Source organism: Cladophialophora bantiana (genome assembly GCF_000835475.1).
Source record: "Cladophialophora bantiana CBS 173.52 unplaced genomic scaffold supercont1.4, whole genome shotgun sequence".
Classification (NCBI taxonomy): Eukaryota; Fungi; Ascomycota; class Eurotiomycetes; order Chaetothyriales; family Herpotrichiellaceae; genus Cladophialophora; species Cladophialophora bantiana.
Window position 1 is genome coordinate 1572576 of NW_015971578.1, and position 17347 is coordinate 1589922.

At 52.5% G+C, this 17347-nt stretch overlaps 6 protein-coding genes and 1 non-coding gene across 7 annotated transcripts; 3 read left to right on the forward strand and 4 right to left on the reverse strand.

The window, feature by feature from the left end:
- Positions 1-441: 441 nt before the first annotated feature.
- Positions 442-1605, forward strand: Z519_03343 (uncharacterized protein; the record flags this gene model as incomplete). The annotated part of the gene is made up of 4 exons (XM_016761094.1): positions 442-558; positions 621-906; positions 961-1381; positions 1437-1605. 4 exons carry the CDS (start codon positions 442-444, stop codon positions 1603-1605), a joined length of 993 nt encoding a protein of 330 aa, XP_016622944.1.
- Positions 1606-2119: 514 nt separating this feature from the next.
- Z519_03344 (uncharacterized protein) lies at positions 2120-3386 on the reverse strand (the record flags this gene model as incomplete). The annotated part of the gene is made up of 2 exons (XM_016761095.1): positions 2120-2227; positions 3090-3386. 2 exons carry the CDS (start codon positions 3384-3386, stop codon positions 2120-2122), a joined length of 405 nt encoding a protein of 134 aa, XP_016622945.1.
- A 1030-nt stretch (positions 3387-4416) lies between these two features.
- Z519_03345 lies at positions 4417-4488 on the forward strand. Its single transcript has one exon. It is a non-coding gene; the product is annotated as a tRNA-Arg (tRNA).
- A 604-nt stretch (positions 4489-5092) lies between these two features.
- Z519_03346 (uncharacterized protein) lies at positions 5093-6825 on the forward strand (the record flags this gene model as incomplete). Its single annotated transcript, XM_016761096.1, has 4 exons — positions 5093-5477; positions 5566-5867; positions 5921-6042; positions 6099-6825. The coding sequence occupies 4 exons, from the start codon at positions 5093-5095 to the stop codon at positions 6823-6825; spliced, it is 1536 nt and encodes a 511-aa protein (XP_016622946.1).
- A 137-nt stretch (positions 6826-6962) lies between these two features.
- On the reverse strand, positions 6963-8126 carry Z519_03347 (uncharacterized protein; the record flags this gene model as incomplete). The annotated part of the gene is made up of 1 exon (XM_016761097.1): positions 6963-8126. The coding sequence occupies one exon, from the start codon at positions 8124-8126 to the stop codon at positions 6963-6965; it is 1164 nt and encodes a 387-aa protein (XP_016622947.1).
- Positions 8127-9552: 1426 nt separating this feature from the next.
- Z519_03348 (uncharacterized protein) lies at positions 9553-11433 on the reverse strand (the record flags this gene model as incomplete). The annotated part of the gene is made up of 1 exon (XM_016761098.1): positions 9553-11433. The coding sequence occupies one exon, from the start codon at positions 11431-11433 to the stop codon at positions 9553-9555; it is 1881 nt and encodes a 626-aa protein (XP_016622948.1).
- Positions 11434-12244: 811 nt separating this feature from the next.
- Z519_03349 (uncharacterized protein) lies at positions 12245-14052 on the reverse strand (the record flags this gene model as incomplete). Its single annotated transcript, XM_016761099.1, has 2 exons — positions 12245-13953; positions 14013-14052. The coding sequence occupies 2 exons, from the start codon at positions 14050-14052 to the stop codon at positions 12245-12247; spliced, it is 1749 nt and encodes a 582-aa protein (XP_016622949.1).
- Between the last annotated feature and the right edge of the window lie 3295 nt (positions 14053-17347).

The window sequence follows — 17347 nt, forward strand, 5'->3', positions numbered from 1 at the left end:
CGGTTTGCACACATTTCAATAAAGGAATGTGACAGATGGCACAACACAAAGGATCAGTTTCATAAGTGGTCAGCCATTCGCCGGTCATTCATTTCTAGTTTCGCCCCTTGGGTCATCTCAGAAGTCAAATCCCGACAGCTGGTTGTTGGGCTACAGGTTACCAATCTCTTCTGGTGCGAATCGAGCAGCCTTATTAGCGAAAAGGTTGTTCCATCCTTTCCCTACCTCAAAGCCTGAAAATCGTGCCCGTGGCGACTAATGGGACTATCCGGCCAATTGTGGTCGCCCCCTTCATCCCGGACGTGAGCAATGGGAGATGGTTCAGGATGGGACGATAGCGCTGAGGGGGGTTTCCGTGTCCACGAAGCTATCACTGAAGGTAAAATTATTGTTACCTGAACATGCCAGAGGTCAACGATATTCATGTCCGCATTTGCAGTCATGCTGCCAGGAACGAAGGTGGTGTCCGCGGAGGCTTATGGTACATCTAACTGGGCAAAGACGGCAAAGCTCTCAGTCGTTCTACCCGACGGAAAACGAAAGAGATTTTTCTTGAAAGTGGGTTTCTCTCTACCATGTTGAGTGATGATCCTCGCTGACAACTCACTGGTATCGAGTAGTGCGCTCAGGGGAAAGGGGCTCGAGCCTTGGCTGAAGGCGAATATCACTCCGCATCTGCCATCAATGCTGTAGTACCTGGATTGGTGCCCAGCCCAGCTGGATGGGGCGAGTATGGCATGGACGGATCACAAGTGTATTTCTTTCTGGGAGACTTCCACGACATGGAGCTCTCCGCCCCTCCAGAACCGGTCGACTTCACGGCTCGAATAGCCGAAATGCATCGAGGCACATCTCCAAATGGAATGTTTGGATTCCCTGTTCCCACAGTGATCGGCGTTATGGAACGTACAGTGACCCGGGAAAAGAGTTGGGCCAAATCCTTCACCCATTAACTGAAAGATGTCATTAAGTACGACAATGAGACAAACGGCCCGTGGCCGGAATATGACGCAGCTTGCCGCCAGCTTATCGAAGTCGTTATACTACGACTATTGGGAGCGTTGCAGTCAGATGGCCGTGACATTGTGCCAGCCCTGGTGCACGGCGACTTATGGGAACAGAACGTCGGAATAGCCATGGAGACGGGCAATACGATTGTCTTCGACCCTGGATGCACCTATGCCCATAATGAGATGGAGTTTGGCACATGGAGATGCTCCTGGGCGTTTCACTTCAATTCTCCAACGTACATGCGCCTTTACCAACAACATATCCAACCCTCAGAACCGGTGGAGGAATGGGATGACCGCAACCGACTGTACAGCATCCACCCCTACCTGACAGACTCGGCAGGACATCCAGGGAGTATGTCGAGGCAATTGTAAGTCTCGAACCCCCCTCACCCTGGAATGGGAATGACTAAACAATGTCCACAGAGCCTACAATGAGATGCTTTACCTGTGTGAGAAATATGGACCTCTCGAATCACTTGAGCAATATGACCCTGAGAAGGATATCAGTGTCACCGGCGCATATACCCCGTTCGTCATAAATCAGCTCGATGAAAACAGGGATCGCATTCAAGGTATAGAGGCAGTTCGGTAATATTATAGCTAAGAATAGGCATGTTGAGAGACTATTAAATGGGTACTCAAGACGGAAGGGGCCAGATTCGGCTCCCAAACTTAGCTCAGGGAGGTGCTTAGGGAATTACTCAGGGATACCTTCACCTTGGCCGATAGCGACCCCTCTGGATTCGAGTCTCCACAAATTTGCGAAGAGGCGAGTGCAACAAATCTAGATGCTGAGCTTGGTCTTCTCGGACATGGTGAGCAGATCACTCATTCCGGCATAGTTCTTCGTCCCCACAGACATTCCAAGGCATGCCACATAAAGTAGTATTTCATCCTTCCATCAGACTTTCATCATTCCTGATCCATGAATTCGTTGGCTCATTATACTGAAAGCCAGCTGGTGAGAGAGCCCGCTCCCATTGTGGCCATAGTCCTTCCGCTCTTGCGTAGTCGCTTGGAGATAACCCTCGACTGTCGTGAGAGTTTAGGCAGCATCCCACTTTCAACATCGCGAGCAGCTTGAGCCGTATCTGTGCGCTGCACATTCACGGCGGAGGCTCTGAATCGGAGGTTTCTGGCATGTTGAAGTCGTCAACGTCTCTTTCCTCACAGTAGTCGAAGAGTGCCGGGTCTTTGTCACCGTAGTCTTCAAACTAAATCGGCTGACTTCTTTTACCGCACCAGTACATCCTGTTGATAGTAGCAAAGTGTCAGAGTCATCGGAGAGAGCTTTGCTGTCATGGGCAGTAGATGCCACATCACACTCGTCGCCAGTATGGTTACCACCATCATCAAAAGGTATCACTTCTCGTATATTGTTGTCATCATCCTTGAAACCGGAAGATCTGCAAACTTCCATAAATTTTCTTCGAAGACTCGAACAGAACCAGAGGCACAAATGAAGAGCGCCTCGCCCTTGATTGTCAACGGCATGTATGTTTGCGGCTTCGGCCAGCGGGAGTTCCAGTGCTGTCAAAGACTGGTCTAAGGTTGAATGCCGCATAAGGCAGAGGCGTTTCCCCTCTGTTGTCTTGAGCCTCTTTGTCGTACCCAGCGCGGAGGAGCTCTTTCAACGCCGCTGCGACCTGGCGTCTTGTAATATCCGTACGATTTCGGCCACTAAGCTTAAATAGAGGCACACTCGGATTTTTGCGAGAATCTCCCGCAAGACATCCGTTTGCGATAGCGAGCTTTGCCATCGAACGACACGGATTTAGATTGGTTATATTCCTCATTGTAAAGTATTCATGCCCACATTCGGTTTGGATTGTAGCTTCAGTATAATTACTCTAAATGGCATCAATGAGATTGTATATATCGTGAAAACCGGAGATCTGAATCAGTCTCATTGAATCGTAAAAAGGATGAGGATGAGATTCGTACCATTCAGACTGGTCTGTGCTTGCTCCCCCTTCCAGTAGCAATCGAAAAGTCTCTGAGCAAGCTGAAAACATTGCATACTATTGCCATTGTCAGGACCGGCGAATCTAAGGATCGAAAAGATCTCAAACCTACGTAAAGGAGTGAGTTGTTGTCTGGGTCGACATCCTGCGGGGAGGCTTTCATATCTCCTATCAGCCTTCTCACACCCTCCAGATCGTTCATCGACACGGAGCTGATGATTTCGGAGCCCCAGGGGACGACATTGAGTGCTTGGATTGAAGTGTAAATCGGAAGTCGTTGAGAACTCCTGGAAATAGTGGGCATGGTAATGTAAATGCCGGTTTCTGCACGACTGCCGATCCTTGGAATGACGGAAACAGCGAAATTCACTGCATCATCGTCATCACTGACTGAGACTCCCTTTGGCATCCGATGCGGCTGTATTCGAAGTACTCCACAAGTCGTACACCGCGTGCTAATATCACAAGAGCTGATGAGTGTGGTACATATGCTTGGCGGGCTGCCGTCGTTCAATACGCTCTGGGCCTGAATTCATGACGTCTGTTCTTTGTGCTGGTCGCTTCTTTGTGATAATGGATGAATGCCGATGCAAGATGACCGACGAGATGCTCTTTGCTGTTGAACCCTCTTTACTGAAGCCTCATACGCCCAAACAGCGGTGTCATGTACTTTAGAAAGCAAGCCGTCGCTGTTTATCTCAGTAAATAACTCCGATTTGCCCATGCGATGCGATGTGATGTGTTTGTCTCGGAATGTGTCATCTTAGAGGCGATGGAGCAGATCCCTCATCATCTATGCAGAATGCATAATACTCTCAGGGTTCGTGCCGTAGTGTAACAGAGCTCGTTGAGACTGACAAGGTCTGGCAGGCTCAATGGCTACTTACGTAACGGGGAACCCATTTTAACTAAGTCTCTCAACCACCGCCTTTCTTCAATTGCCTTGTTCCAGGTAGAGTTTCTCTATTTCTGGGCGGAAGGCTTCCCATTCTTTGTTTCCGATGCGACGTGCTCGGGGATTAGAAGGTTGTTTAGCTTGGTGGGTTTGAGACGCACCAGCCATTCTTGACATTACCTAGACACAATGGCACCCGAAAATGTTTAAGAAGAAACCGGTCTTGATGATGGATGATTGCCGGGTGAAGAAATCATTTCCGTCAGGCTGAGAGGACTGATATGAAGCCAAATGTAGCGGCTAGCTACATCTGGAAAGCGCGGCACAAGTGGTACATATGGAAATGCCAATAAGAGCCTGACGAAGCCACAGATGGTACATAAAGAAGGGCCAATCACAGTCCACCTTCTTCCTAGGGGCTAAAGGGGGGCGCATCAGTAGCGGTCGACGATTGGAGGGTGGGCTCCCACGTGACTCTGGTCTCCTCCTGACGCCGCAAATGAATAATATAAGTGGCGAGCTTGAAAAAGAAGCTCAAAAAGTAGGTCCTGTGGCCCAATGGCAAGGCGCTTGACTACGAATCAAGAGATTGTCGGTTCGATCCCGACCAGGATCATTTTTCTTTTTTTTAACTGTTGTCTTCCATTCTATCATATGGTGTCTGCCAGACATGCACCTGCGTGCTGTCCCTATTCAGTAACTACATTGTAGCCAACTGATCAATCCATTCGGTTGACTCGCGCGTTAATTCATCGCTCAGGCTGCTCTATGCTCACCCCTAGAAGACCGGTGAGCAAGGCCGCTTATTTATTAATTATTTTTCTCATACAAGGGAAAGTTCCCCTTTTCATTTCAAAGAGACGAGGGCCGTCACCGAAACTTACGAGAAGCATCGCATTCCTTACGTCCTTCGTATACAGTGGCTACATGGTATCTAGGATGGGAGAAGTGTTGGACAGCCGGATTGGGCTAGTGGACTCGGCAAGGCCACCAAGGCCGCCAGCCTCGCTATGTCATCAACGGCCTACCGAGAACCGTAGAATTACCGATCCCAGAAAGAGGATGGACGGCATCTCTGACGTCCCCCCTTTTCCGCCATGCTGACCACTGACCAGATCTCACCTTCACTTCCATAGGCTCCGCATATAGGGCTGCTTGGGGGCAGAATGACCGAACCTAAACTCAAGGAAGGCTGAGAGGTCAAGACAGGCTGGCCCGTCATGTTCATCACCTACAATGACCTGGATGACATGCGGGACTCCCGCAAGCGCTCGCAGATCAACGCATACGTCAATCGCGGTCGAAGGGTCAACAAGGTCAAATCTTCTACACAACGACAGTCACGCCCACTACTTCAATGGCAGGCGCGACATTCCATTCGAACCTCCGCTCCCATCAAGGTCGAGCCAGAGCTATTGGCAGAGGCCAAAGACATCACCAACGTTCGAGAGCCGAGAGTTACCGAGGAAATTATTTACGCGTTGCTGAAAAGGCGACGTCTCCCAAGAATATCGCTCCACCATACCCTGGGTGGCCTGCGAAGGGATCCCTTCGCATCATTTCCCATCCCTCAGTCCGGACAGGTTGAATGGGCGGCCGATTTTTGTGAGTACCAATCCGGCAAGGTATTGTCGTCGGGCCAGATTCCTCATTCTTTTTTCCTGCCCCAAGCTAACGCCTGCTCAACTGTCAGTCCTCCAAGATTATGCCACCATGAATGCATCGCTATATTCTGACGGAGCAGGAAGGAATTGGCTCACAAGCACGCTTTTCCCACTGGCCCTGCAATCCGACATGCTCTTTGAAGCACTCATTCTTTCCATGGCAAGATATTCCCAGCCTGCCAGCACCAACGCCCTTGTGCCGGGCGGTGTTCACTTCGCACATCTCCGTTCGAGTGTTCTTGGGAAACTCCATCGGACTCTTTCTCAGGATAAGGAGATATCGACTTCGGACACGACCATCCACACCGTGATATGTTTGATAGCTGCTGACGTTGGTTGATTCTTGTCCTCTTTTGCTCGACGTCGACACTAACTAGCTGCCAGTTCTTTGCCGGTCACGATGATCATGCGGCAACTCACCTCAAAGGCCTTCAGACGCTCGTTTCACTCCGTGGTGGACTTGAGCATGGCAACTTCGACCGCCAGACAAAATACAATCTAGCAGGGTTTGTTTATAGTACCTATTGGTTAGCCGGGATGACTCTAATACCGATTTTCTCAGCACACATGCACTATGCTCATTTGCAGAGCAGCGACTACAGGAGTCGTCGGGACCGCCCGTCAAACCAGAATCCGAACTGACGTACCCAAAGCATCCATTCTCGCCACAACTGTGCACGGAGATTGCAGTCCTGCCCCGTGGAATCAGTGACATTGCCCTTGACGGAAGAATTTCAACGCAGATCATCGAGCTGCTCTGCCGTCTCGCCAACATGGCCCAAGAGACCCCATTGACCAACCGCGCCACGACGGAAGAAATCTACAACGTCTCGGTCGACTTACTGACCTTTACAACCCGAACAAATATCTCTGCTCTAGAACGGAGCGTCTGCGTCTTTTGCTGGCTGTTTGTCTTAAGGGAGACACCCAACCGGAACGAGAGCCAGAAGTTTTACGGACAGTTCCTCGAGAACATGCGACGCCGAATAAAGGAGCTGGCCCATTCGTTCATGTCGCTGGAAGGTGCAAGGCCCGACTACGCAATCTGGGGAGTCGCCATCCTCGTGGTAGAGAACAGCGGGGAGAGAATCGGTCTCACCGAGGACGATCGCTCTGAAGTCTTTCAAGACCTCGTTCGCCGCTACACTGTGGCGAGGAGCTGGAAGGAGACGGTTAAAAGCCTGAAAAGGTTTTTCTTCCTGGATGATTGGGTCGCAGAGTATCGTGTCTGGTGGAACAAGGAGATTGAGAGATATAAAAAGCGATCTCCAGAGTTCGAATCCATCTAACCGTTCTGGGTCTGTTGGACTGGCCACCCTACTCGCCAAACTGAGAGAGCGCCCAGTTCGCAGTTGAATCTCAGGGACCATCCTAGGTACAAGCTGCAATATAATGTGTCATGGTTATGACTGCCAATCTACCGGCATTATGGCTCAATCACAACAATACCGCCGCTTTTTCCCTGCTTCTCGGCAGTGTCGAATGCCTCTTCCCACTCCTCCAACTTGAACTTCGCCACGACTCTCGCACCCAGCGGGTTGACATCATCTGCCTCTCTGTGCAGCTTGACAAGCCCCGCCTCCACAAGGGCGATTAGCCGCTTCACGTCCGCGGGCTCGTACATCCACTTCCCCTTGACGGTGATGTCCTTATGCATCAGCACACCGTTCGGCAGGACGAGATCGTGATTGCCCCCACCCATGAGACACATCCTGCCGCCGTTTCTCAGCGCGAAGATCCCAGCCTTGAGATGTCTCGAGTCCGCAGCGGCGGGAGGGGAGATGTCGAAAAAGACGTCGATCGATCCGCCGAGACTCTTCAGCGCTTTCAAGTCGGCTTCCCAGTCTCCTGTGAGAGGGATGCACTCGACCCGGTCCCTCTTTTCCGGAGCGACAGCGCTCTTCAACTGCGCCAGGATCTCCTGGTTGCGCCCCATGCAGATCACCCGCCCAGCGCCCAGCTCAAGACACAGATGCGCCGCGGCGGATCCAAATCCGCCTGTCGCAGGGGCCACGACGGCCGTCTCGCCGGGCTTGAGGTCAATGCACAGGGGACCCAGGCCGCCGTAGGCCACCAGCATTTTGGGGATGTACATCAGATCTCCCAACTGGTAGCCGAGCTTGGCGAAGAGCCTGTCCTCGTCCAGCACGAAGCAGTTCTCCAGCGGCCAGCGCACGTACTCGGCGTAGGTGCCGTCGCGCCAGGCGTCGCGCATCAACTTTGCCGACGCGGGCGTCATGCCCTGGACGATGGCGCTGAGGAAGGTGGCACCCGCAGAACGATCGACGTCGTCGCGTCCCCTGATCGTCACGTCGAGCAGACATAGGTTGCCAACTTTGAGGGTCGTGGCATCGGGTCCCAGCGCGATCACGCGCGCCAGCGCACTCGCCCCCAGCGTCAAAGGCGTCGGGTACGGGTACTTGCGCACCCCGTTGTAGATGTCCTTGGTGTAGCTGATCACCGAGGCCTGGAGGACGCGCAGAACTGCGGAGCCCGGTGTCGCTTGGGGCGTTGGGATCTGTTGCACGGTCGGTGGCTGTGCGTAGACGTCTTGACGCAGGGCGCGGTGAGTGGGAGGGATGGACGACATTGTTGGTGATGGATATATATATATATATATCTGCTTGTGTGTGTATGTGAGTGTGCGAGTGGGTGTCTGGGTGTATCTCGCTCGGCGTATGTGTTTCGCAGAACACGTTCCTTCAGGTACCAAAATCTTCCTTCCCTGCGAGACACGGGTTGAAGAGGGGGTTTGACACAGTCTTATACTTGTCCGTCCACACCTCTTGCTCAACACGCTCTCTTTCCTCACTGCCTCCTTCTCTTCCCGCCAGAAGCCGCGAAAGGACCTAGGCATTTAGATTTAATTACACCGACTCCGCCCTCTCTGACCTGGCCATCCTAGCATCGTAGCATCCTAGGTGCATCTCAGCTTCACGCCCTATTTCGGGCGGCATCCTCGATCATTCAGCCGGCCACCCATCGACTACACTTGATGCGGCCTGATTGTTTGCCTGATTGATCCGTGGTCGATAGGGCCTCGACTATGATTGATCGCCCGGGGTAGACTGACAAACAGGCTTGCTGGGAAGGTTAACGGATACACCGAGCGACCAACTGGCCGACTGATGGACCGGGGCAGTTGATCTCGATCCCACACCCAAAGTGCAAACATATGCACACTCGTAATTACATCCCGCCCGACCTCCTAACTCCGAGGCACTGTAGTGGTGTGTGCCCGAGCCCTTCCCCCTCCAAAAAAAAAAAAGGCCAGCTTTCAGCTTTGTCAACTCACTAGCGATGTTAACGACGTTAACGACGTGGAAAAAAAGCGATATAGACACTGATCTATGCCGTTTCCGATAGATGCGGTTTAGCGCCTTCGCACTGGCGCGAGGCTTATTTTGCGGGTCCCACCAGCTAGTTTAACTCGGTACTTACTGGTACTGGGCACAGTAGTACCGATTGCACCATACCTACAAGTACAAGTGCAATTACTGGTAGATATGGAGCACTCTCGTCAGTCTAGCCACCGGATCCTTAACTCCAGCCAATCCGATACAACCCGCTACATAATGCTGGATGTACAGATCGGCGAGTTCGGGTGGGATGTCGGATACGGAGTCTCTGTTAATGATACGAGCATGTATCGTAGTTGCTCATAGTGCTGCTGAGGCTGGGGCCACGCGGGGACCGGACAAACGACTTCGCCCTTCCCCGGCTGGTCCTGCTGTGGCTTTTTGAAAGAACCGCGGCAGCAAAGCACTCCGTGGAAAACGCGACGACGACTGCGATGATGGACGGCACTGCGCAACAACATGTTGGCTCACGAGAGCCGGCGTTGCGCCTTTTCAACTCCTAATTGCCGCTCACCTGCGTCAAACATTGGATTGGTAATCTCGATCAATCAAACTGGTTTGGTTGTTAATATATCAACTTCACCTCCCACAAGCCACGCAAGGCTAGAGCAACCTGCCATGCGAGCCACACGACAAACACCAAGCTGAACTTCACCCTCAGACAGCCTTGGAAATCCTCGTCCTCATTCTTGTCTGTATCGTATTCTTCTCACCTTCTATACCATCTTCGGCTTGTGTCACCAATTCAACCGCCTTTGCAGACAAAGACGAATGCGATCCGACGGGCAGAGGTATGTTTGTGGTCTTCTTTGGTGCTGGCGTCCCATTCGTGCTCCCACCATTCAATTTCCTGAGCTTGCGCACCTTTTTGACCCCTCTGTTACGTTGCCGAACGAGTGAACGCTGCTTCTCGACCCCTTCATTGGCTTCGCCTTCATCCTCGGAGTTACTGTCGGATTTGAGATTGTCATTTCTTTCATCCGCTGCTTCATCGCCAGTGCTATCCACAACTTCCCCATCCTGAAAAGTCGCAAGTTTCGCGGCCCAAGTCACCTCCTTTGCCCTGCTTTTCTTCTTCCTCGCCGCCTTCTCTGGGCTCGGTGGCTCAAGCGCGTCACCTTCCGGGGACTGCCTGGCTTTCACTTCAGCGTTCAATTGAATCAATCTGACCTTGGCTGACACCGCGCCACTTTTATTATTCTTAGTATTTGTCCTGGTGGCCACGGCAATGGATTGAGCTTCACGGTTTGCGGCAATAAACTCCATTCCACTGAGTCGTTTGAGAGAGATATTGCTCGGCAAGCTTGTGACGGGCTTTTGAGGTCTTGGGAGTCGCGTTGTGAGTCGGGAGCTTCGTCGAGGAGAGATGTTGATTTCCGGCTCCTGGGCTACCGAAAGGTTTATTGATGTCTCTTTACCATCAGGCATCGACACGGAAAGAATGGCCACGTCTTCAATGTGCGAAGACCTAGGCCCTTCGAGCGACAGGTCCGCAGCCTCCGCCATCTCCTGCACTTGCACTGGGTTTCCTTGGAGAGCCTGTTCTCTGGCTGCCTTCTGGGCGCGAGCTCGAGATAGGAAATCGTGCAGATAGGCCGTGTCGTCGTGATCTGCAGGGCTGGTGACCGATTCTATGGTATCCTGAGCGGTTGCTATCGTTGTTGGTGATAGCGCATTTTGGTGCTGCTCTCCACAAGAATCGATCTCCGCATCGAGGGGCTTCACGGGTGTATCTGATGGAGATTCCATTGCTGTAAGTGAAGAGCTAGAAGATACATTCACCGGCTCACAGACCGGTGCAAGAGGTTGGCGCAAATCCACCACTTCCAGAGCCGGACCAGCGCTGTCTGAGATAGCTGACGAAAGGTCCGTTTTACCATCAACGCCTTCACCCTTGATCCAGCTCTCGGAGACGTCATGGCTTCCGAAGATAGGTGAAGCCGGGCCGTGTTGCGAATTTCTAAGGTCCTCGTCGTCTTTGATGTTGTCGTCAACTACAACGGATATGTGTTGATCCTCCCAATCCGTTTCCCGGTCAGCAACGCCCCCGCATTCCAATGCCTTTCGTTTCGGACTTGGTGTCATCATTTCATCTTCGTCCCATCTGGATGCAATGTAGCCAACATTCTCTTTATCCCCATCTCCGCCAAGATGAGCAACTCTCAATCTCTTGACCGGTCGTGTGTTTAATCTCTTGGTTTCTTTTCTCCAGTTCTCCCCAATATTGGACCCAATGACACCCAACGGCACGCGTTTCCATATCTTCTGTGCATCATTGCGCGCTACGAATGGCGTAGCAGGCCGTCGTTCCCACGCTCTAGGTAGGGACTTGACACGTTGAGGAGTGAATGTGTAGGGACGTGGAGAGCTTGTGACTGTGTCTGCCGCTTCTGGTTCTTGCGGCGGCGCTGAGGAGCTGGCAAAGTAAGGTGATCGTCGCGGCGAAATCTTCTGTGGAGAGCAGGACGAAGTCATCGACGGGCTCTCGTTCATGCTGTGAGGTTGCGGAGGAGTGCTGATGGCCACAGCGGAAGCCATAATGATAGGTCAGTCTCAGCTACCCGGTACTTTGGATTGTTCCAGGGTTTTGATGTGTCATTGAGTGGTCTAGATAGGTAGACGACAGATAACAAAGCAATACAAAAATCTGGCTCATAGACTGTCAATAGCAGGAGAAGCAACGCCTCACGAGCCGTTCAGCTGCCGTGTGGAGTGACTGCAATGGCGCAGCGGATCGTCTTCGCGCAGTCACGATGTTTATAGTGACGAAAAAAGCCTAGTCGCGTCCGGCAGACTTGCCGCATCAGTTGGCTCGCCTCGTGAGCGATTTCACAAAGCCACAATGAAGAGAAAATCATTCCGAGGTCGTTCACGAGCTATTAATCATGTATTTTCTGCGCGTTGGCAGTTCGCGTTAGGCCGTTTGCCATGACTAAGTCTAGCTTTCATCAAATCATATACACGAACGTAACCCTCGGCCATGTCCATCCTGACCCTGCGTTTTGAACCCGCCCTCCTGTTCCCTTCGGTTATTACCACCAAAAGTTGACAGCCATAACTGTCCAACTATCAAAGAGTCTGTTAGCATAGGCAATATCCCCAATCCAACCACCGCAAAACGTCAATCGCTATGCAAAACATGGCTCATCCTGGTGTACAAGGAGTTTTGTGTATACATGACTCATTCAACCTCCCATCCCTATGTTTCCTCGATTGCCCAAGACGCCAGTGACAAGAAAGGAAATGTCGTCCCAGTGTGCGTGTTGTACGAGCTCTTGTGCCATGCACAAAGAATATTGCTAAGGACAGTCAAGAAAGGAAAATGTCAAAAAGATTAGTCGGCACCTGTTTAGTGCTGTTGGTAGTGCATGATGGGCATGAAGTCCGCCGCTTCGACCATATTTCCACGTGGGTAGGCAGTAGGCGGTGCACTCTGGGGTGCAATGGCAACTGGGCTATCATTGACAAAGCTGGCATAGTCCCATGTAGGCATGCGAGTGATCGGAGCAGTCAATGGGTGGGCTGGCATAGCCATTGTCGCTTGGGTGACTGGGACTCCGTTCTGATAGATGTATTGGCCGTTGACGTCGTAGGTGGGCACGTACTCGGGCATCTGCAACTGCAACTCGGGTGGTCCAGTCACGACAGGCCCGGGCACGCGCATCTGGACAGCTTGGGGAACGTATCCCATCTCAGGATTCATTGGATACCCCGAAGCGGCCATGTATTCTGGATGGGGCGAAGAAGGATACTGATACTCAGACATACCTTCTCCGCTGTAGATGGAAGAAGCAGGGGTAAGAAGGGGAAGCCCAGCCGAAGAATAGCTCGCGGAGTACTTGGAGATAATCTTCCTCAATGCGGTGGCCAGGATCTTCCATGGGAAGACTTTGACGTCCTTCTCAATGTTGCGCGGCTTTGGGTGAGGAAAGCCCATGATGACCTTGAAGAATTCCTCACTGTCGGATCGGGCCTTGGAGACCGTCAAAGGGCGAAAGCCTTCCAGGTTGCGACGAATGCGGTTCTTCTCCTCAACAGTGAAACGGACGCCGACCAGGGCTTCGAGAAGATAGATCGTGTCGACTGAAGTGACATAGTACTCGTTCTTCTCTTTCCACCAGATGCAGCTGATGCAAATGCTGCTTGCCTGGCGATCCTGAGGAGCGACTGCCTTGAAAGTAGCTGAGATGGTGCTGCCGGCTTGCTCTCGTTCGAACACCACAAGGCGCCGGCGGGCTTCCTTCTCCTCAGCAGTCCAGTCTTCTTTCATGCTGTCCAGGTCACCCTTGAGCTTGAGATTAGCTTTGAGGGTTGACAAGGCGTATGGGTTGAGGGTCTGAGTCTGCCCAATGGCGATGCTCGAGCACGGGGCTGTGGGAGACTGTTGCATCGTGGAAGTGCGAACGAGCTTGGGGACTGAGGATTTCAAGGGAGAACTGGTTGTTGGACGTGGGAGAGGGGTCATTGGCGCTCCCGGACTCTGCTCGCTCTTGACAGTGGTGAACGAGGGGCTGAAGGCAGGCGTATGTGGCGAAGGGGCAGCTAAAGAGACCTGGGAAGCAGTTGAGGTCGAATAGTGATGACCAGAAGGTCTAGGAGAGGCGCCACGGCTGACGTACGCAGGGAGCCCAGTGCTGCCAGTTGGGGTCGGCACGAAGGGTGAATAAGGGGATGTCTGACCGCTGAGGTCATAGTAGTCGCCATTAGGATCCTGGACTTGGACTTGAGCAAGTACTGCCTTCTTTTGAGCAGGAAGATCGTACACGTCCTCGGTCGAGGCCTTGCGTTTGCGAGGAAGTGTTGGAATAGCCTGAGATGAGGGGAGGCGATGGTGATGGGCGCTGGCCGTCCTCACATCTACATCTTTCCGGTCGTTAGACTCCACAGACGGGGCGCTGCCATGCACAAAGCTCTTCTCGGAGGAATAGTCACTTCCAGCTAGGTACTGAAAGTCGGCTTCCTGGACGGTTCCAGGCTGGAGAAGAGGGTGAGGTTCGTACGGAGTGGGAGGAAAACTGCTGTAGAACATCGGATTCTCGATGACAGGAGATTGATATTCTGGGACAGGAGTCAGTGAGAACAAAGTACACTCCCGTCGCAACATCGCGTTAACATACTCATGAGCCCCGGTTGACCCGTCCCATCATAGCCAGACATGGAGTAGAGCTGATCAGGTTTTGCCTCAAGGCCGTCCTGGAACTGATTCGCAAAATGCTCCCCAGCAAAGACTGCAGGATCGTATGAGTCGTCGACTATGAACGGGGTGCGGAAGTCTGGGAAAGACTGAGAACATGTCAGTATTTGAATCAGTCTGGGAGCAGTGGTCCAACACCCCCGGGGTAAAGGCCAAGACAGGGGCAGGGGTACGCAAGATTGGACTCACCTGAAAGCGGTTGAAAGTTAGGGAAGCCAGGTTGACGGTATTTTCGCAAATTTCTCAAAAACCAAAAAATCACTAAGCGAGCGACTGTGTGCTAAACGAGTGTGGTGGGAGGCTAAATGGTGCCTCGAATCAAAGCGAGTGACGGTTGCAAGATGCTATCGAGATTCGAATGTCTGTGAAGTCAATATCGACGTTCTCCAGGGGTACATTCGAAGATGGGGCGAGGAATCTGGAAAATTGACTTGGGACTCCTAGTGCGCAGGAGCCGGCGGCTGGCTGAGAGCGTTGACGAAGATGAGATGCGATCTAGGTCGACGTTGCCGGCCTGGGCGATTTGGGATGAGACCAAAAGCTCGTTGTTGTCGAAAAGGTCTAGAGGTCGGGAAGGTGAGGCAGATTTAATCTTGAGAACAAAGAATTCCAGCCAGGAGGAACGAACTATCAACACCGATCAGCCGAACCACGGCCAGACAAGATGGAAATGCAGAGCCAGGATCTTCCTCTGCAAGGGATTCTTTCTCACCTTTTCGTCAGGGTAGATCGAGGCAAGTTGTGGCAAATATGTGCAAAGATTCCCAAGGGCGGGCCGACTGGAGGAGTAGATCTTTCACCAGCAGCAAGAAACGACCTGTCGTCGGAGGGTGTCAGTGAGACATTCGAGATTCCAGGGAGAAAAAAACAGAGGATAATTTCACAGCAAGGCAAGGACAAAAATGTGCAGCAAGGAGTGTCGTGGGTCTAGTCATACTTGACGTTCCCAAGGGATCCGAGTCTTGGATCCGAATCTTGGTAACGAATGATCCCGAGAGACAGACTGCACACTTACCCAAGAGGCTGGATTTCAACTTGAGCCAGAGGCCAAAGAACCTGGAAGTGGTCTTGCCTTTGAACCCTTTTGGCGGATCTATCCGTCGAGTTTCCCCAGGCGAGTGTTCACCAGACGGGTGGTTGCGCAGCGAAGGGTCGTCTGGGCTTTTCGCAACAAACTCGAATCTGAGAAGTCACAAATATACCAACAACAAATTTGGATATGGAAAGTCGAGAAGATATCGGCAGATCTCTTTTCTTCCACAATCACGTGAAGGTGGTGATTTTCCCCTGGTGCGAAATCGAGAGGAAGGCGGATTCGAAGGATTTGGGGGTATAAGGGTCTTCTTGAGAGCGAGGCTTTTCAGCGAAACAATTCGAAAAGCGAAGGACGTGAGCGATTGATGTCCAACGAGGGGATATTCGAAGTCGTGAAAAGCGAGTGTGTTGTTGTGAAGTAAACGAAAGTATGGCCTGCGAACAGAACCAGGAAACGTTGGGATGAGTGAAGGTGGTGAGGGTTGGAAAGGATGATGAAGCAAGTGGAGCGGAAATGGAAGAAGAGGAGCCGAGGACAAGGAGGGGGGAATCAAAAGGCTATATCGGCCTCGACTCAGCGAGAGACTAGGGTAGGTTAGAGGCAGTGAAAGGCCGCGAAAGGCGAGGATGGCAAAGGAAGGGATCAATCAGGTCACGCAGAACTGCTCGGGCCAGTGAACGGGGAGAGTTTTCTGTGCGGCGAGTTGGAGTTTGAGGCAGGTTCGGGTGGGAGTGGCAGTGAGCGACTAACCAGAAGAGCTAGGTGGTGGGCTGATGGAGAAGCGCAAGAGGTCAGTCAGAGTACAGCACATTGTGGGAAAAACAGCGATGCAGGAGTGGGAGAAAGCGAGGAGCGAGGAAGCGAGGAGTTGGGTGGAAGAGGGGCCTTTTACCGGGGTGCCCACTGGATTAGGGTTAGCAGGGTCGGTTGGCAGGCAGGTGGAGAGGTGCCCAGGTTGAGGTTGGATCCTCGCAAGTACTGGCACGTACTGGCACCATAGCCCATGGTCCATAGGAGCCTTCGAGCACAGAGGCCAAAGGGTCACTCACCCAACTGGTGCAGGAGGGAAAAGGAAAGAGAGAGAAAAAGGACAAGGCCAGGCAGGATTAGCACGAGAGACGGAGACCCGCCGGAATGGTGGACAGTGAGTGGCTGACACGACGGCAGGTTTCGATCTGCCCTCAATGAAGAAAAAGGTGTGCTTCGTGGAGTGATATGCCCAGTAGCGTCGGCTGTGGTGCCTCCTCGTCCACCACGTCTCATGCTCCATGCTCTTGCTCCATGCTCTTGTCCTGCACATTACTTTTCTCTGACACTGAGCCCGTGTTGAGAAGGCCGTCACTTGTCACTATCTACTCGGTACAGGCTCCCGAGGTCACTACCGCCCAGCCACGGCCACCGTGCTGCAGGCACAGTACCAAGTACACACAATACGAGGTAAGTACCCGGTACCAGATCCTCCTTTTTTGGGTTGACCAGGCCCAACTCGTCCAACAAAATGAGAACAGAATGGATCGAGAATGGATGGTTGGTTGGTTGCGAGGTGCAGCCTGAGTGCGTGTACCCAGTACTCGGTAGGTATGCGTTGTGTGTGTGGCCGGCAGCTGGCGGCGTAATAGTGGAAATCTTTCTTTTTCTTTTTCTCCCTCTTCTGCGGTATTGATACGTGTTTGTGCGCACGAGTCGATGCGATGACAGCCGCAGTCAGGGATCATGATGGCAGGAAACGGCCAACCGGGCCAAAAAGACCAAGAGATCCACCAGAGGGATCATCAACCCTGACGGGGAGGGTGGACGCAGTGAGCGAAAAAAGCGTGGCAGCCAAAGAACAAGCATTGCCGGGGGAGCATGTGAGGCTTGCACAGCCGCAACGGATGGGTAAATGGGTAAGAGGAGCAGCCCAAAAGAGCCCCAAGGCCTCAAGCAGGAAAGAGAGGGGCAATACCAATGAGGGTCGCTCCTAAAGCCTGCAGCAAAGACGGAGGCATGAGGTCACCAAGGTCACCTATCACCTCCCTATCGCCCGGCGTAAACCCTGAAGCGTTAGTGTTGGGACACCTTGATACCACTGGTGCGCTGGGCCCCCTCTGGGCCCTTTGTTCCCCTAGCCCTAGCCTAAGTTCGGCTCCCCTAAGCCCTTACAAGTAGGGCCTTAGTAGCCCTTGCATGCTTATCCCTGACCGCTTGCCCCCCCCTGAGCCCACATCTCCGCATGAGTTCCC